Source organism: Mus pahari, chromosome 18, assembly GCF_900095145.1.
Source record: "Mus pahari chromosome 18, PAHARI_EIJ_v1.1, whole genome shotgun sequence".
Classification (NCBI taxonomy): Eukaryota; Metazoa; Chordata; class Mammalia; order Rodentia; family Muridae; genus Mus; species Mus pahari.
In genome coordinates, this window is record NC_034607.1 from 18,073,378 (window position 1) to 18,093,743 (window position 20,366).

The window sequence follows — 20,366 nt, forward strand, 5'->3', positions numbered from 1 at the left end:
GTTTTAAGATATCTTAATAACAAACCCATTCTGTAATTATATCTAATTGTTTTTGTAGAAGACATCCACGTTCTTTACTAACTTGTCATCAGTGCAAAGAAATTCCATTGAGGTCTCGTCCCTCGTCTCTCTGTCTCTCTCTCTGTCTCTCTCTGTCTCTCTCTGTCTCTCTCTGTCTCTGTCTCTCTCTGTCTCTCTCTCTCTCTCTCTCACACACACACACACACACACACACNCACNCNCACNCNCACNCNCACACACACACACACACACACACACATCCCCTCCCACATTTGTTTGGTTTTCTAATACAAGGTCTCACACTGTAACCTAGGTTAGCTTTGAACTCACAGCAATCCACCTACCTCAACCTCGTGAGTGTTGGGATTCCAGGCATATACCATTTCACCTGGTGAATTTTGTGACTCTCTTACATCCCCTTGACCATTTCTGAATTATGTCTAATGTTGTTGTGACCCTTTTCTAGCTTGTAGATGTAGATACATTAACTTGATTAAAAGGTTTTATTTTATTTTTTAAGGATTTATTTATGTATGTATATGAGCACTTATATACATACATGTAAGTGCATGTAAGCCTGCATGACAGAAGAGAGCATAGGATCCCACGGCAGATGGTTGTGAGCCACCATGTGGTGGCTAAGAATTGAACTCAGGTCCTCTGGAGGAGCTCTTAACTCCCAAGCCATCTCTTCAGTCTGATTAAAAAAAAAAAAAAAAAAGATTTTAAGTTTCATTCTCTTTTGTGTTTGTTTGTAATCTCTCTTCTTGAGAACATTGTGATGGAATTTCCAAATGGTACTTAGTGGTGTTTGGTGTAGGAGTAGCTACACGTATATTGCTAATTTCTTATAATTGAGTCTACTGATACTAACATCCCATTCCAGGGAGAATCCTGATTGTTCCTCTGTTGGATGGATTCCCACCTATTTTGTTTTTGTTTGTAAATGTTACTCAGGTTTTGTACTTTTCTGATGAAGTTGGGGCTCAAAAAATTCATACTGTTTTGAAGAAAGTATACTTTACTTTAGAACTATATCTGAGAGCAACTTAAGTAGTGTAGGAACTGTTTATTTATTTTTTTTAAAGCTTTGAAAGAACTCAACACTAATGTACTGGGATAATAGCGCCTCGCTTACCCAACTGTTTTCTGTTCATGACTATGTGTTAGTTATTACATGCTTGTGCAAAACCAGGAAAGCACGACTATTAAATCAATTAGTCAGACATTTGCAGCTCAGAATAATGGCTTTTTGTTGGTTTCTTTGTTTGCAGGCTAGGGATTAAACCCAGGGCAAGCCCTTTACCGCTAAGCTACATCCCTAGCCCTGGACAGTGTTTCTTAAAATTTAGTAAAAATCAATTTAATCTTTCACTGATCACATTACCTTGTTATTTCTTTTTTATTGGTTACTAGTTTGCCAGTTTTGCCATTTTACCAGTGCACTACTTCTGGGTTGAATTTCTTTATAAGATTGTATTTTCATTTTCTTGCTGTGTTTTGGCTCATTATATCCATAAATTTTAGGTACAGAATTAATTCATTGCGTTTCTAATCTCATTTCCTGAGTAGTATGTACTCAGAGAAATGTACTTGCTGAATGTCCTGGTATTATCTGTTGTTATTATAACTTCCTTCTGAGAGGGCTACTATAGAACATTGGCTTTCATTTTTATGAGATTGTCTCTATAGAAGCCTATTCTCTTTATTTAATTGCAAGTGTATGGCTACATTGTAACGTGAGAATATGATTTCATAGATCCCATGCTCTTGTTTCCTGCATTCGGCAGAAGGGCATTTTTCTATCTCCATAAACGATTAGTTTGTGTAACTAAAAAGGAACTCAATAATCCTTTGCTCTAGATATACTTTCCATCTGCTGTCCAGTCTTCTGCTTTGCCTCTTTTATACCCCTTTCAGCCACGGACTTTCTCTCCTATTTGTCTGAAGATTCTGCCATATATTTCAGGACTTGTATCTGCAGTCATATTTCTGAGGGTCTTCTGCTGCCCCTGGATGCGCTTGCACGGAGGGTGCTTCCAGGATGCTCTGGCCCACCCATAGGCTCCTATCCTCAGAATTCCATTTAGCTCTAGGCTGGTCATTGATGTCCGTGTCTTACGATTCTTAGTCATCCCAGCATTTGCAGTTTGCAGAGAGCCCTCCTGCTTGTGTTATATAGCCGGCCCTGTGCAGTCAATGGCCTTGCTGGAGTTACATACATTTTTGTCACAGACTGATTGAGGATGATGTGTTGGGTTTTCTAGATAAGTCATCCCATAATCTAAATGAAATACCTCTCTAGCAAGGCAGTTTTGAGAAAGTCCTCTGGTTCGCCTTCCCCCAAACCAGGATGAAATTACTGCCAACAGCTCTCTCTGTTGTCTCCTTCACTTAGTGTCAAATGTTCCTTTATTACTTCCAGAGGAGATTGAGGTCAGGTGTCCAACAGATGGGACCGAGACTCAGGCCCCACCAGGACTTCAGTTTAGAGCAGCTGAAGTAAAAGGAAGTTCTGGTTTTAATCTTTTTCTCCCAGAATCCTTCTGCCTTAACTACCTCCTACCATCATCCTTGAGACTCACATTTCCCCAAAATACAGCCCTTCTCTGGAGGAGCGAAGGAGGCAGCCGGGTCTTCTCTGTCCAGTGCAGAGACTAGAGATGTCTTTGGTGAAGCAGGGTGGGGTAAAGCCATTGGGGAGTGTACTAGAGATCCCCAGGATCTATGTCCATGTCAGGACATGCTCACCATCCTGTCTTCTTCTTTTTTTTTTTTTTTTAGGTTTATTTATTTATTATTATATGTAAGTACACTGTAACTGACTTCAGACACTCCAGAAGAGGGCATCAGGTCTTGTTACGGATGGTTGTGAGCCACCATATGGTTGCTGGGATTTGAACTCGGGACCTTTGGAAGAGCAGTCGGTGCTCTTACCCGCTGAGCCATCTCACCAGCCCCATCCTGTCTTCTTAATTCTCCTCTCCATAAAATGGGGAAGAGAGCAGGAACTGCCCCTGTGCGTTTCTGTGTGAGCTAAGAGAGGTAACTCCAAGAAGCCTTTGAAAGAAACCAGGTGCCTGATACGAACTCACTGCCTCCTCACTGAGCTGCATGGCCGAGCCTCAGGGCTACACCAAGATGGTGAAAGTCTTTGGATATTCAGAAGTGTCTCTTTGTACTGTGGTCCCAGGGAGGGAAATGGGAAAAGAATGGGAAGCTGGGCATTCTCCAATGAGAATGCTGCTCTGGTTAAAGGAATAGCCAACCAGGAGACTGGCTTGGGTCCCACTGTTCTGGTACTGATGACGCTATCTACACCTACCCATGCCATTGGGCTGTACTTTTGTGGATGGCACCCCGACTTCCTCCCTTGGTATTGATCAGTTGTGACACAAATGGAGTCAGTTCAAGAAGACTTGTGTGATTTCGGTTGTGCTTCAGCATCTCATCTGTGAAATAGGAACAAATGTGTGCATTTTGCCTGCTTTTGCTATGCGGTTGTTCTTCTGTCGCTCGAAAGGGAGGGTGTGTTAGCTCAGTGGGAGGCGAGCATGCCTTGGCCTCACTCTAGCTCCCCTTGCAGCATCCTTCTGTCCGTCTCCAGATGACTTTTCTCTCTCTCTCTCTCTCTCTCTCTCTCTCTCTCTCTTTTTCAGTTCAGCTGCTGCCAAAGGCTGAAGGAACAAAGGAATTCCACCTCCAGATCTTAGAAACAGGGTCTTCATATCATAAATCCATGACATTCAAATGTCAAAGCAGGCCTATCATTAAATCTCTGTGTGCTCTCCTGGTAAGGCCAGTGTGACAGCCTGGATGTGAGCCACTCTCCGATGCCCTACCCACCCCAGGATTCTTATATGTCCTATCTGAGGCTTGGACTCAGCCAGACTTGCCAGGAGAACCAGTAATATACCTTTTGGTCCTCTCTGCTGTTCCGTTCTTGCCAAAAGTTAGACCGCTGAGCTAGCTGCACAAGGAAAGCCCTATTTCTAATAGTTCTTTCATTTTGATCCTGGGAGCAACCCCAACCTGTGATCCCCATTACCTACCAGGCTTTCAGGATTAATGAGTGGGTCTCCCCCAAGACAGTTTCTGCTTGCTAGGCAGGCACCCCTCCTTTTCAATGAGATCATCTTCTTCTCTCAGGGTTCTAGTTCTTTCTCTTTGGAATCGGCAGCTTAGATTTAGAAGACTAAAACAGTTTTTATTTTTTAGGGATTCTTGTGTTTTTTTGTTTGTTTGTTTCCTTTTTCATTCACTTTGCATCCTGGTCATGCCCACCCCCATCCCTCCTCTTTTCCCAGTTCCACCCTTACAGATCCCTTCCCCATTACCTCCTCCTGCCCTTCTCCCCAGAGAAGGGGACGCCCTCCCCCTTGGGTACCACCCTACCCTGGGACATCCAGTCGCAGTAGGCCTAAGTGCATCCCCTCCCACTGAGGCACAGCCAGGCAGTCCAGATAGAGAAAGGAGATCTGAGGGCAGGCAACAGAGTCAGAAACAACCTCTACTCCAAGGTCCAGCCCCTGCATGCTCTTCGGTTGGTGGTTCTGTCTCGGTGAGCCCCCATGAGCCCAGGTTAGTTGACTAAAATGGTTTTATAGATGCATATGGATAGACAAGTGGATGGGTAAATTATCCTCAGCCAATAGATCAAGAAGGAATCCATTGTTAATAGACTTCAATGGGACACAGTGCATATCCATACCCCATGATAGAACAAGTATTCTATTATATTAAAAATGGAAATAAGGAGGCTGCTGATTATAAGATATAGTACCTAAAAATAACCTCTCACGAAGCAGCGAGAAACGGTGTACTTTACATGAAGATGGAGCTGAGGTTTCCTGTATGTGCCAGAAATGGTGTGTAGAGTTTTGGGGGAAATTCATTTATGTATTTACATTGCTACTTTTAAAATCAGTGTTCATAACATTCTTGAAGGCTTGTATCTTGCTCCACCATCTGACCTGGGAGCAAGATATAAAAACTAATTACTATTTTTTATTTTTATTCGAAACATTTTTTATGACATTTAGTGTGTGTGTGTGTGTGTGTGTGTGTGTGTGTGTGTTCAGAGGTCACTCCTCTTCCTCCTCCATGTGTGTCCTAGAGACTGCAATCAGCTCTGGAGGCCACAAACACCTTTACCTTCTGACTTACACCGCTGGCCTCAGTCAGCGTTTTTTATCTCCCATGTGACCAAGGTGGAAAATAAAAATCCCCAAGGTTTAAGGGATTTGTTTCATATCAAGCAGTGATTGACTGCCAGGGTTCTGACACCTCAGGGTTCTGACACTTCAGGCAGAGTGTCTCTGATCTGGGCTGAGTCACCCAGCCGGTGCACGTCCTACTCACCTAAAGTAGACAGAAGCCCTGGCCTCCCCTAAAAGTAAGAGCGCCCACACTAGACTGAAATGTTCCCAGTCCACCACAGAGGAAAAGGCTTAGGGAAGGAAGACCTTTGAACTAAGCTCCATGTTTAAAAGGGACACAGAGAAGGAGTGGCGAAAACAGGGATCTTTTTTTAATGGCTGCAGTATCAGTGCACACTGCTAAGATCTTTGGAGAGAGGTGGTCGTGTTAAGAACGTGAAGCTGGTTCGGTGCAGTGCTTTTTGTGGAAACAAGGGGGCTGAGTTTGATCCTGGAGTGTATGGAAGAGAAAAACAACTTTATTTTGCATGCAGTGTGAGTTGAAACCCTGAAGTTCAGTATTGGCCCATGCTTTGATTGCATTGTACCAGGCTCCTAATTGTGCCTAGTTATCACAAACACAGCAAGCACGCGGCATCAGAGAGGTTACCTTCTCAGGAAAAAGGCATTTCTAATTGACGAAGTAACCTGGATCTCTGCGCAATGATAAGAGAGAAAGGAACCCTAATTTACACAGCAGGGCAAATGGGCCAGTGAGGTGAGATGTGACAACTCAGATCCTAGAAATACTCGGTGACAAAGATATTTGGTTTCAAGGCACCAAAACTGCCCAGGAGAGAAATGTGCATTTGGAAGATGGTTACAATGTTTTGTTGTATCAGACCAAATAGTAGTTCTATTAAAATAGACTAGGAAGAACGGGTGAGTGGGGGTGGGGATGGGGAGGGTGAGGGAGCTGCTGCTGGTAAAACATTTAATTTGACTTCAATTATAAATTCAAAAAACCACCAGTGATTGAACACCGAGAATCAGCAGGTCAACCGGAGCCTTTCATTATGACCTTTCGCCTTGGGGCTGGAACTGCCCCTACTATCCTGGCAGATAATTGCCTTCCCAGTACTCAAGGTTCTCATGAAAAGGAAATTCCAAGGCTCCATTGGTAATGCATTCCAGTGCCTGGTGGCAAAACAGGGAGAAAGGCTTCCCTTTATCCCAGAGGAGCTCAGGGTCCATGATTCCTATGATAACAAGACCTTCGGAGATCACTTGAGGCTATCTCCCCGCAGTACCTTAACACCACCTAAATAACGTAAGGACCATTTGTACAGGACGCTGATGGAGACAGAAATTAAGATACGCAGTAGTCTGTACTGTCGGCTTCTCCACTGTGACCTTCTGACCTCATGTGGCAAGAGAGTTCCATCACTTCCTGTAAGGCTAGGCTCACACAAGCCTGACTTCCTTTCTGTGGTCCTCTGGCGTTTCTGTCTCTTGACTGACACCAAACCAGAATATAAAACCGTAACCTATGATTTCCAGGCTTGCCATTCGCTCCTCCACTTCCTTCCCTACTGCCTTTGTGTGATACCAGTAACTCAATTTTTGTTCCTCACAGGTGTTCCAGGTACCATTTTCATCAAGGAAAAGGTGAAGTTTGGCTTTTTTTTCTCTCCCATTTTTTGCTAATGTGTTTAAGTAGGAGCTGTCCAGGGAAGCTTCCTTTTAAGAGCTACGTTGGTCGTTTTAACAACAGACTTCTGGAGCTCTCATCCTTTTTTTGTGTGGTGTGTTGTTTGTGGTAGGAATCTCTGACTAATTACTGAGTTGAGTACAATACCAAGCTGGAGGGGTGATGCGTTTTGTCTAGTGGGGCTTTGCTGTAGTCTACCTCTCACACATAGGCTAGGATTCTTAATGCTCTGTGGTAAGGCCCAGACTGCTTCATTAACTCATTTTTAATGGAACTGTTAATTTATACAATAAAGACAATAGATGTACTTTCAACTTCAAACCGGTGGCCTTCCTTCATAGAATCCAATAGTCACTTTCGCAAAGCACAAATGGTAGCTACCTGAAGGAGTTCATTTGCGTGGGGTAAAAAGGAAAAGAAAAATAGAAAGAAGCATTAAGTATAGAGTTTATAGAAACTGAAAATATCCAAAGAAGAAGACTTAGGAAACAAGAAAGGGGTTTGTGAGTATTGAGGGACAAAGATAGTCTGATAATTAATTGAAATCTGCAAAGTTATCAATAATCTATGGTAGGCAAGCCCTTGGTTGGTGGAGTGATGATAAAACCTGCCTAATGTCAAAGGCTGACTAACTTAGCATGGAGAAAAAGATTTAAGTGGAGCTAACTCATATGGGCAAGGATTCATAAATAAATGAATGAGATATATTTTAATGAGAGCCATTGTGAAAGTGTGTATTTAGTGCTTCAAGGGCCTTGAAACAGTAGTGAATTATTAAAATATATTATAGAAGAAATAAACATTTTTGTTTCTTGAAGGATACCTCCCACTTCTAATGGGGGGGGGGAATTTCTACACCTAGCAGACACCACAGGCAGAAGATGACAATGTCGGGCTTCCTCACAGAGACAGTGCAGAACTGTTGGGTACACTGAAGCAGGAAATGACACTAGAAAGAATCCCCAGGCCTAGCTTATAATTGTCCCTGTGTGTGTGTGTGTGTGTGTGTGTGTGTGTGTATACACTGGAGAGTTTGATTTTGACTAGAAATCCCACCCTACCCCACCCCTCACCCCTGCCCCCGTGATCATTCTGTTGGAGCTGGAGACAACAGCTTGGCACTGGAAGGGAACGGTGGCAGGCGGGGTTAGGAGGCAAGTGCAGAAGTCTGTATGGAGTGTGCTGACACAGTGAATTGTCCATCCTGGTGGGGATGGGCTTGGGAGACATTTCTAGGTTAATTTGCAATGCCTCAGTGGTTAAACAGAGCCACAACTCGGGAAGTGGCTATTGATTCTGACTTTCTCAGTGGTGCTACCACGTGGGTTGAACACTCCTGAGTGGCATATGGAGTATAGGAAAACCAATCTATGGAGTTCAGATGTAATATGTTTAAGCTGATGTGTCAGCCCAGAACCTTGGCAGGCCCAGGGAACATGTTGACAATAGAGAGGTTAGCATCAGACGTTCCAGAAAAAAAAAAAAAAAAAAAAACCCAAAACATTCAATGAATATAAAAAGCGAGAACCAGGATCTCTGTGAAGGCAGTTCCAGTGGAGAAGGCAGACAGAACAGCTTAGACGTGGATGTGTCATGGACAGCGAGGCTTCTGTGAGGGAAAGGAGAGTGAGAAGTGAGGGAGACAGTTAAGGAAAGCAGTCTACAATAAACTAATATGTGGAAGGAGAGCAGCCCATGGAGAGAGAAATAGATTGAAGAAAAAGGAGAGAGAGAGAGAGAGAGAGAGAGAGAGAGAGAGAGAGAGAGAGAGAGAGAGAGAGAGAGAGAGAGGACCTGCCCCATGCCAGTGATATTATAGGAGAGAGAACCCCTCCATACCGTAGGTAACTTTGGTCTCTTCAACTCAAGGTCCACTTTGCTCTGGCATCTACCTCATCGGCTGTTATCTCTCACCAGCTCATGCTGGCTAGGAGTGAGGTAGAGGAGGGCGTCCTCTTTTCTTCATGGGATGACCTTTTATCCATAGTGTCACAGTGGAGGGGAGCTAGGATTGGCAAACCCACCTTAACTAACAGCATCAGGGACTTAAAACCACACGGAGTGATTGCCAGTCCTTTACTTAGTGCTTCAGCATCCAGCCTTAGGGTGCTTCTGATGAAGGCATCTCCTCCTTGCCTGGCTTTTGGATACCTCTCTCATTGCTTTGAACAGGGTTTCTTGAACTTTCACCCGACTACTTTTCACTCCCAAAATTTTTATGTCATCCATATGTATAAATATTTAAAATAGGAATACAGATGAAACATTGGCTGATAATAAATAATGAATTTATTTAAAAATAATTATTTGTATACATATAATTTTACTATTTATTAAAGGCAAAGAGCCGGGAAGTGGTGGCACATGCCTTTAATCCCAGCACCCTAGAGGCAGAGGCAGGTGGATTTCTGAGTTCAAGGCCAGCCTGGTCTACAGAGTGAGTTCCACGATAGCCAGGGCTACACAGTGAAACCCTGTCTCAAAAAAACAAAAACAAAACAAAACAAAACAAAAAACAAAAAAGTCTGTCGTAGTTAGGGTACCGATTGCTGTGAAGAGTCACCATGACCAAAGCAACTCTTATAATGAACAACATTTAACTGGGCCTGGCTTACAGGTTCAGAGGTTCAGTTCATTATCATGAAGGCAGGAAGCATGGCAGCATCCAGGCAGACATGGTATGGAAGAAAAAGAAAGTTCTACATCTTATTCCAAAGATGAAGGACAAGACGGGCTCCCACATGGCTAGGACAAGGGTCTTAAAGCCCATGCCCATAGTGACATACCTACTCCAACAAGGCCACACCTACTCCAATAAGGCCACACCTACTCCAACAGGCCACACCTATTCCAACAAGGCCATACCTACTCCAACAAGGCCACATCTCCTAATTGTGTCACTCCCTGGGCCAAGCATATTCAAACCATTGCAAAGGTACATTTCATTCTAATGAGATGGATGTACCATGTGTATTTATTTTTTTCAAAAAGATTAAAAGCTTGGCTTTATATTTGCAGGACAGAGAACATCTTCAATGTTTTTCAAACTTGATGGAAATTTTGATTTTATGATTGTCAATGCAAAAGATACTGCTTTGCATAACTATGTAGCATGAACTGGCAGAAGTCTGTATAAGTCATTTCAAAACTTGCTGGAAATAGTCTTGCTTCCAAGTCAAAATTCATTTAACAATTAAAAAAAAAAAAAAGCTCAAATCAAGAAGTTAAGTGGTGATTTTAAAGGCAAATCATTTGAACCCAACATGATCCAATACACTAATTGATATTTACATGCCGAGAACTGATGGTAGGAAAATATCAGAAGTAGTTGTTTGCTGTAATTAAACCAACATTTATCTAAGAGCAGAAAACTTTGTGTCTACTACAAGAGTGCTACAGCTCCTGACACACAGCGGTGTTGGTCTGAGCTGCCAGGCTCCTGGCAGCAGCCTTGGCATTGCACAGCACGTAGCGCGAGTTCAAAGTACACCTTCGGATCCAAGAGTGGTGAGGTCATGTGACGCGACGTGGGTGAGTTCTGCCAGTTACTGCACATTCATCATGTATTTGACCTTGAATGACTTTTTGATCCCACATTCTGAACCCCTTTACTGTGGCCCAATTTTTTTGTGCCCCCTACACTCACTTGGGTGACCCCGTATAGAGTGGCTACTTGAAGTCTAAGGAGTTGGTACCATGAGCTTGCTTAGAACACTTTGTTCTTTTCAGTCCATGGACCAGAGAGGCAAGCGCCCACCACTGAGATGCATTTCCAACCTTTTCTGAAAGCAGCTTCTCCTTTTCATGTCGCTTTAGGATACCAGAGTCAAGGCTGTTTCCAAACATCTTGATTTCTTCTTGTTCTCACATGTTTGGCATTGGTATGGGCCACTGGAGCAGGGAAGACACCAGTTCAGCATGCACTCAAGGGGAGGTAACAAAACTCAAAGACCGATCACATTATAACAGAGGAAGCTATAATTATACCTAACACACACAGCTTCTCATTTGAAGCCAACTTTAGACCACCAGGGAGGTGAGTGGGATAAGGGCAGGCAGAGTGGAGGAACAGCCAATGTCGTTTATTTCTTGAGGCAGTTGACTGTCTGTATAAGAATCCTAGGGCGGCTTCTGAGCTTGGGAGCCAAGGGGGGCCAATCAGAAGACCAACAGTTTGGAGAACAAAGATCTGTGCCCAGTAGCAAAGTGTAGCTGACTGCAGCCACACTAACTGGGTTCCTGAGTGGGAGGCAGGAGCTGTATGGGAGAAAATGGCGAGAGAAATGATGGAGGCCAAGACATAATTTTCTGTTCAAGGCTCCAAAGTTTACTAAGAGTCTGAGCTTATAAAGAGAGGAGACCCATTCCCCGCCAATCCATTCTTGGTGCCTGTCGAGAGCCTGTAGGTGGATCTGCCAGATGCTGTCTCCGGAATATCTCAAGGGTCTCAGCAGGTAACGATGTTTTGGAGAAGAGGGGAAGGTTCCACCCCAGGTGGTCTCATGTTCAGTGGCAACAGAATCAGGCTGTTTCAAGGCTGGGGGAGGCAACAGCAAAGGGTAAAATGTTGCCTAAAAGCACCGAGGACCCCACTAGAGACAGAAGTCATATATTTGTCAGATGGCTTGGTTACACAATTATTTTTTAATTTTTTTATTTTTTATTTTTATTTTTTAGCCGAATGGCAGCTTGGAGCATGCTCGGAAAAAAGATTTACCTTGGCAAGGTGGACCCTGGCGGGCAAGAATAAGAAGGGACTAGTGTGCCACTGAGAATGTTAGGTTAAAAGCCTTGGCCATGAGGCCTGGCTGGTCAGGGGGAGATGATGCAAGAATGCTGGTTGATTGAGAATGGGATGGGGTGGAGGAGGTATAGGCCATCAGTGACTGGCAGGTAGGTTTCTGGGGTGGGATGGGGTGCTGGGAGAAGAGGGGGTGGGACTTCCACTGGTTAGTTTCCATTGCCAACTTGAGACAACCTAGGATCATCCCAGGAGAGGAAACTCCCATTTAGGAGTTTCCCTAATCAGATTGGCTGGCAGCGATGTCTATGAGCCATTATCTTGTTCAGTGGTGGACTTAGAGGAGGGCCCAGCCTACCGTGGCACAGTCCCTAGGCAGGTGGATCTGGGCTGTGTAAGAAAAGTTAGCAGAGCAGGAGCTAGAGAGTAATCTAATGAGCAGCCTTCATGGTTTCTGCTAGAAGCTTCTGCCTTGAGTTCCTGTCACGACTTTTCACCCGTGATGAATCACGTCCTGGAAGTGTAAGAGGAACTAAGCCTTTTCTTCTTCAAGTTACTTTTGCTTATGGTAGTTGTCACAGCAACAGAAAACACACTAGAACGTGGCGGATGAAACGGTCATGGTTCCGGCTAGCCAGTGGGTTTCAGGGATGAGACCTTTCCAAGGCTGATTGCATGAGATCGGTAGATGAAGGGAGGTGCGTTGGCGGCTATTTGACCACTCACATCCACCAAAATAAGTATGTCCTTAAAAACCATGTTAACACGATACAAAGAAATGCAACTTTAGAAGGACTTTCCCAAGCTATGGCTTGTCATGCCATTGAAGGTGTACAGGGAGAAAACACGCCTTTCTATAAATCTTATAAAGACACGGTGGCTCATGTCTAAAATGCAAGCACCCAGGAGGATTACCAAGAGTTTAAGACTAGCCTGTGATACCTAGTTAGTTCCACGTCAGCCCAGGTCACAGTGAGAAAGACCTTGTTTGAAAATTACTACTAGGAACAATAGCAATCAACACATCAAAATCTTTTTTATTTTGTGGTATCTTTAAGAAAACGAACTGCGTAAATAGCAAGTTTTCTACTCTAGATTTGTGGCTTATCTGGAAAAATAAAATGAAATTGTTGGTGTGGACTAGCATTTCCTCACAGAAGCAGTAAGATTCCTTCCCAAATGATCCGAGTCTTCAGTACACAATATTGCTGCCCCACACTGCTGAATGACAGTTATACTCATCTCTATGTGTACATCTTCCTCAGAGATAGGAGAATGCTGGAATGTTTCAGGTGTCAAGGACCTATGAAAAGCAGATGAATCAGGCAGGACATTCCTCTGTAATTTCTACACAAAGTGTATCACTATTGAAAACTATAAATTCTATCAGTCCATTAAACAAGTCCGCCTGGGTTCTCTCATTACTCACAGGCATTTATGTCTGCAGTGGCCAATGACTCCTGTAAAGAAATAATGACATGAAAGCACTCAAGTATGCAAGAGAGAACTAAAAACATAGTGTGATAAAAACCGGTAATTTGGGGGTGAATTTTATTAGTCTACCACATTGCTACTTTTTAAAATAGAATAATGGTATTGAATCCCCAGTAATTAATAGATCACCTTAAAGTGCTACCTAATTCAATAGCCACTGAGAAAATTTAATGAAGTCACAAAGTGGCTCCTTCTTTGACTAGAAGGCATTGATGTAATTGTCTGAGTGCACAGTTTCTTGGCAGCCATCTGGACTTGTGGAACACAGATCCAAGGAACGTGGTTGAAGGTCCTTTAGTGCCAAAGGAGAGTAAGACTATGGAAATGAAAACTTTTGGCACATGAATATCCAGAAAGAAAAAGGGCATTACCGGTTTCTTGTTCTTGTTGTTAAGGCTGATGATGAGAAATACAGCGTGTGTTTCAGGGGCGTAGTAGATGGAAAAGCATGCATTGACTCAGGAAGCCAATGGGCTCCCTCTGTGGACCAGTGCTTTGATGTAATCTGGTACTTCTGTTAAGTGTTCCATACTTTCTGCTCCACTTATCTCCCACAGTAAACATTCCAGGAACAGTCAAATAGGAAGGCCTGAAGTTAAACTGCATCTTCAGAGAAACATAGGAGATAAGATGAGAGTAGGTTTTGGGGAATACAAGTTATCAGAATACAGTGAGGAGAGAAGCTTGTGGAGGCCAAGTACTCAGTGAGTCAGAGAAATCTGGACTCGTAATATTAGAGCCTGTGAAGTGGAAACCAGATCCGAATTCATGACCCACAACGGTGTAAGTGACAGGGAGAAGTCTGTAAACAGCATCAGGGTTATTCGAGGAGACCGAGAGTTTATTATGGACCTGGGACCCTAAATAGCTCATGTCCTAGGTCTCTAATTAATAATGCAAACACATGGAAGACAGTTTGGTGAAGAATGACAGCTGAGGTGATTGAAATGTGAGGACGTCCCAAGAGAGACAAAGTTACACATTGCCAGTATACTAGCATGAGATTATAAAGGTATCAGCAGATTGCTTATCAGAATTCAACCGTTACTGTATAGATGCCATAGGCTGGCACCAACACAGAAGAGTTATCCAGAAGAAACATTTTATCAACCGCCTTTTATGGCTTTGCTCTGAAAATTAGTTGAAAGGAAATGCTACGCAGTATTTGTTGAATGACTCTATTTTGGCTCTTTTTCTAACTCTAACTTCTATGAATTTTACAATGCCATGAAAACACTTCAGCAAGGATTTTGGCATACTATTTACAATTTCTTGAATACCATTGCTCACGGAACAGGAGCGATGGAAAGCAATCACTTAGTAACTGGAGAGACACTGTCGGGAAGGAGGAGAAATAATTGCCTACCGCACTGTTCGTGAGGAAGAAAAACTCTTCCTTAGCTGAGCTTAAGAAACAGGTTGGGAGCCAAGAATTGCATGTCACAGGAACATGCCTCTTCCTGTCACCATAGCAAGGTACCTAACGGTTGGCCGTTTGTGGAGCCAATATCTTTCTACCACATGTGTGACCAGGAGCTTGTGGGAGACAAGTAGTTAGGTCAGGGATGAATCGGAACCTGGCACGGGCCTTGGGCATCTGCCGTCATTAGTTACGGATCTGCCAAAATGCTTTGGGGAACGTTTTAATTTAAATGCCAAGTTTATTTCAACGAAATCTCCCTGATATGATCTGTTGGGAATCTAGAATGAAATAGACAGGTGTTCATGTTGGAGGGCATTTGTGAATTAGTTCTATAAACAACAACAACTAAACAACCAAACAAAAACAACAACCCATTCTGGGTGTTTGACCCTCAGGATGCCCCTACTTAGCTCAGAGCTCTCCATGAAAGAGTTGAAGAATCTTTGTTAGCTAAGTCATTTTTTTTGCTATTGTCATGTAAACGTAGAGGATTAGAGTCTACTACACTACAAGAGGGGCAGGATCCTTCTGGTGATTACGAAAAACATCAGTATTAGAGAACTTCTACAGGAAGACTCCTGCATTCTATCCTCTCTAACACATACTCAAACACAATTACGACTATCGATCTAATAAAGCAAATGAAAAGCTGATTTGAAAGTATTTTCCCGCGAAACTGTCAGAAGACAAAAAAATATTTTGAGGCTAAACTAGGAAAGGAGTTAATATGGAGGGGTGGGGCTGAAGAAAGAATTAAAATGTCGTCTATCCATAAGAAAACATTTGTTAACGTGTAGGCACTATTTGACTTGTCCAGATGTTTACAAAAGCGTGTCAGGAGATCAGAAGAATTAAAACACCCCAAGAATAACAGGGAAGGATTTTGATGTCGCATTTGAGGAAAGGATGGACATGTTTATGAACGTAAAGCTCGTTTCCTTAGAGGCTTCTTGGCAATTTGCTACCACATTATGGTAATGAGGGTAAGGTCCCTAAGTTCTGTCCCAGGGGACTCTCAGGTTCTCCTGGCCCAGGGAAAGTGCCTTTCCAGAAGATGAAATACAGTGAGAGGGAAAACTGGGAAGCTAGAACCAGGCATGAGACTGGACCTCAGGGTGGCTGGGATGGGGAGGTGGGTGGAGCCTCTGGTACCATACAGTGCACTCTTCCTGCTCCTCTGTCAATGGCTCTGCCAGGCTACACAGTGGCCCTGCGTTCTTCCTTGGCTCCAGGAATGGAGGTTTAAGGAAAGTATTTGCATATGGGAGCGATCATTGATTTTTGATCCTGTCCCAAAAGATGGTCCTGATTTGAATGGTACCCACTAGGGGTTGGACAAGCAAGTCTCTCTGGTGTCAGGTTTAGGAAAGACACAGAGAGTGACTACAATGATAAACCTCCGTGGGACAACCCGGAGGCACCAAATAAACTCGGCGGAGGTCTTCTGTCTCCCAACGCCTGCCAGCCATGCCATCCCTATCCCAGATCTTGGCAACCTGTCGTGCCCATTGAGTTTAGCAGTCCAAGGGCACGCAAAAAGGCTTGGTTTCTGTATGCGAAATGGGTTTGCTCCACTGAGGAAGCCCAGGGGGAGCAGGGAGGGAAGGGAGCGGGTTCCGAGTGAAAGGCTGGAGCTGGACGCGAGGTGTAGTGGCCAAGACCACAGCCCCAGGACCCTCGGTCCTCCCCGCGGCCTGCGGGCTCACTGTCCCCCCTCGGGATGCCTTCAGGTGACTGACAGCTGGCGGTGGCGTGCTACTCGCTGAGCCGGCCTAGGAGAGCGACCACAACCGCAACGCCCGTGCCAGGAGCCCGGACGGGTCCCCCTCGGCCTGTAGGGGGCAGCGCGAAGCTCGGGAGGCGATGGCCGCGGGTAGGTGGCGGTGGGCCCGGGGGCCATCAGAAGCCGCCCTGGGCCTCGGCTGAGCCCTGAAGGTGTGTGTGGGGGCACTGACGGGCCTGGGCGGAGCCGGGAGCCCCGGAGCCCCGCGCGCCGCGCCTCCGCGAGTCGCCAGCGCCGCGGAGTGGGCGCACGTGTCCCTCGCGCCCCGCCGCCGCGAGCTCGTCGGTGAGCGCGGGGCCGGAGGGGACGCGGCGCTCGTCGGTGAGCGCGGGGCCGGAGGGGACGCGGCGCGCGGCGGTGGGCGCTGGCGCGCGCGCGTTATTTTTGGCGCCCGCAGCGGCGCGTGTGCCGGGGCGTGTTTTCCTTCCCCAGGTGCCGGCAGCCGGGGCGCCGCCGCCCAAGCTGACTCCTCTCTCCTCTCTCTCTCTCTCTCCCCGACCCCGGCAGGACCCCAGAGGTGATTCCGCCTGCACGACGTCCTCCGCGCGGGAGGCGAGCTCGCCGCACGCGCCACATCCCCAACCAAAAAGAGAAAGAAAAAAAAAAAGAAGGAAAGAAAAGAAAAAGCGGAAGAAGCGGCCGAGGCGGCGGCGGCGGCGAGGAGGAGGGGCCGCGCGCGGCGGCCCGAGTCGGCGGCGGCGGGGACGCGGGGACGCGGCTTTGTGCAGGCGGGTCGTGGGGCGCCCATGGCGGAGTGTGGCCGGGGCGCCGCAGGAGGGGCCCTACCCACCTCCCCAAGCCCGGCCCTCGGCGCCAAGGGCGCCCTGAAAGCGGGAGCCGGGGAAGGCGGCGGTGGCGGCGGGGGAGGTCGCCTCGGCCACGGGCGGGCGCGCTATGACAGCGGCGGGGTTTCCAACGGAGACTGCAGCCTCGGCGTGTCCGGGGACGAAGCCCGGGCTAGCCCTGGCAGGGGACCTCTAGGCGTGGCGCTCGCGCGGACCCCTAGCCCGGCCGCCGGTCCGGTCCCCAGGGACAGCAAGCCGGGCGGCCTGCCCCGCCGGAGCAGCATCATCAAGGTAGGTAGGAGACCCGCGCGCGTCCTTGGGCTCGCTTTCCCCGCCCCGGGGAAGCGGTGGCGGAAGGAGGCGATGCGAAGTGAGCCCACCGCGAAGGGGAAGCCAGGGTGCATGGGGTGTTTGGAGTGCTGGAGCAGGGATTGGAAAGCTGATGGCATTGGGAAAGAATGGAGAGGTGATCGGAGTGTGCAGGAGAGCTGTGCTCTGACATCCCCAGAGCAACTTGGGGCTGTCACCTCTCTCCAGATTGGCTTGGAATTAAATGGCCTTGTACCTGCTTGGGTAGGACAGGCTTTTCAGAGGCAGCTTAGCATGGTGGCACACTCCCTGTATGGTTTCTATTGTATGTAAAAGGAGGGGGATCATGTGAAAATATTTTCTCAAAACCCCAGGCAATGAACATATATTATTTAATAGATTTCTTCTAATCTACTAGGTAATTGGTTGCCCCTTGCAAGTGACTGACTGTATTTGGGGGAATGTAAAATACCCCTCCTTCAGTTACTCGGAGAAAGGGAACATAAACACAGATTTCCTCTTTTTTAACCTCAAAAGCTCTGAGAGATTACAGTTCCGCACAATATAATTCTTTCCTAGCTGCTATAAGCAGGCCTCTCCAAATCAGCAGTTCCTTTGGAATGGTTTTGCTTGTTTTTGTTTGTTTTTTTTTTGTTTTTTGTTTTTTTTTTTTTCACGGTGCTATTTAGAAAGCCACCAGTTGTTTTGTGAATTTTAAATTCCAAGAGGAGACATTGAGAGTTTATGGTGGCTTCCTTCAAACATTGCAGTGTCGTTGCAACATAAAAAATATTTCTTGTGACATGAAGTGGAAAGAGAAAGTTGATAAGCTACGAAAAGTGGAGCCTTGAGCCACATCCAGCCCATTTGGCTTGCTCAAATATGGAATGTGGCTCTTTGAGAAATGAAGGCGTTTTTTGAGGACAGGTCAGTGATTACTATCTGGTGGTAACTCATCATGTTTGTGGCTGGCAACCCTTAGGAGACGGGTCAGAATGTGCCAACGGCACGGAGTTGGCACTGGCGGTATTTGAAATTCAGAAATGCTCAAGTGCTGTGGAAGTGTCTCTGTTATCATCGTCTGCAGCCATCTAGTAAAACAGACCACTTTGGTGCTGTGTAAGAGGCCGTTGTAAAATTGCATCTGGCCTTGTCATCTGCTTGCTCAGGTTTTGTGTGGACAGGGCACACACAGTTGAAGGGCTTAAAGATCAAGTACATTGCTTGTCTTTAAAGAGCAAGTGTATGGTCTAACTTTTAAGTCAAGAAAAGCAGTGTCATTTTTTTCCTGCTTGTGTCGCTTTTAGTGATGTATCTTTTCTTCTAGTATGCAGTTTGTTTCCAGGAAAGTTGTTTTCAAGTGTATATGATTACTGATCCTATTTGCAGAGCTATGCAAAATTTCTGTTTTTATTGGTTAGATATTTGTGGTGAATTTGCATTGTGATATTAATAACATTTTATGTGAAAGTTTTAGGGAATATACCGATTTATGTAATTTTTAACAGCCTTTCCCCTCAAGGATCTTTGGTGGCCTGTTTTCACATTTAAAAGGCCAGGATTCACAGGGAAGCGTAGTGACAGCAACAGTGTTGTTCCCTTTGACAGTTGTGGGAGCCAGGAAAGAAGTGTGACTTGCCTATTTGTGACTTACAGAATTGAGACTGATCGTTTCTGTAGCGGCACATGGAAAAATGACGAATTTTTCGGAAATAGCAAGTTGAGAAATGGTGGTGCTGCTTATTTCGAATTCTGAGTTTCAAAGTTATGTTTCATCTTTCTCTATTCCTTAATGAAGCCAATTAACTTTTTATTCACCATTACATCCCTAGATGCACAGTGCTAGGGTCATAGTAGGTGCTCAATAAATTACTTACTGTCGGGGCAGAGGAATGGTAAGGAAGTATGTGTTTTGTCTAACCCTTGTTAGTTTCTGAAACAGGTGGTTTTAGATTTACCAGTCATATCTTGGAATCTTGTACCACATAAGACAACTTGACATATTCCCCTTTCTGGTTGTTATGTTCAACTTATTTTTGTCTTAACCATTCTTGAAAATCATAGAAGTAGTGTTGAAAATTGATTGTATCTGCAGTATAGAAAAAAAAAAGCCACCCTAGCTAGATAGGTAAGTGGTTATGTTTCAGATGATGAATTGATGTCTTCAAACATTTAGATTTTAGGAATTTAGTGTTGGGATTTCTAAAGATACATTGTACAGCATAAGGATAACACCTTAATAGAATAACGTTGATTTAGTGTCAAGTTACATAAAGCAGTGAATGCTACACGGGTCTTTTGGTCATGTGAATGGCAGAAATTCTAGTTCACTTTTTAAAAGAAATAACAGAAGTGCTTAAGCTTAAGCCGCGCCCATGGGAAAAGGCCGTAATGGTGTTTCTCTTTGGTTTCTTGTGCTCATTCTAGAGAAGGGCTTTGAGGAGTCAGTGTGGTCGCTGGTCTAGAGCAGATGAGTAAGCGAGTGTGCGAGGGCAGCAGCTGGCCAGTGAGGCTGGCTGGGGAGCAGAGGCTGGCCAGTGAGGCTGGCTGGGGAGCAGAGGCTGGCCAGTGAGGCTGGCTGGAGAGCAGAGGCTGGCGAGTGAGGCTGGAGAGCAGAGGCTGGCCAGTGAGGCTGGGGAGCAGAGGCTAGTGAGTGAGGCTGGGGAGCAGAGGCTGGCGAGTGAGGCTGGCTGGGGAGCAGAGGCTAGCGAGTGAGGCTGGCTGGGGAGCAGAGGCTAGCAAGTGAGGCTGGGGAGCAGAGGCTGGCCAGTGAGGCTGGGGAGCAGAGGCTAGCAAGTGAGGCTGGCTAGAGAGCAGAGGCTGGCCAGTGAGGCTGGCTGGAGGGCAGAGGCTAGCAAGTGAGGCTGGGGAGCAGAGGCTGGCGAGTGAGGCTGGAGAGCAGAGGCTAGCGAGTGAGGCTGGAGAGCAGAGGCTAGCGAGTGAGGCTGGGGAGCAGAGGCT

The 20,366-nt window shown here is 45.7% G+C and overlaps 1 protein-coding gene across 1 annotated transcript in view; it reads left to right on the forward strand.

Annotated features, from left to right (window-relative positions):
• Positions 1–16,983: 16,983 nt before the first annotated feature.
• The window catches only part of Plcl2 (phospholipase C like 2), a 174,863-nt gene continuing 171,480 nt past the window's right edge, over positions 16,984–20,366 (forward strand). The window contains exon 1 of the mRNA XM_021217704.2: positions 16,984–17,387. Within this exon, the coding sequence (XP_021073363.1) occupies positions 17,058–17,387 (330 nt within the window). The 5' untranslated portion in view covers positions 16,984–17,057. The remainder of the gene's footprint in view (positions 17,388–20,366) is intronic.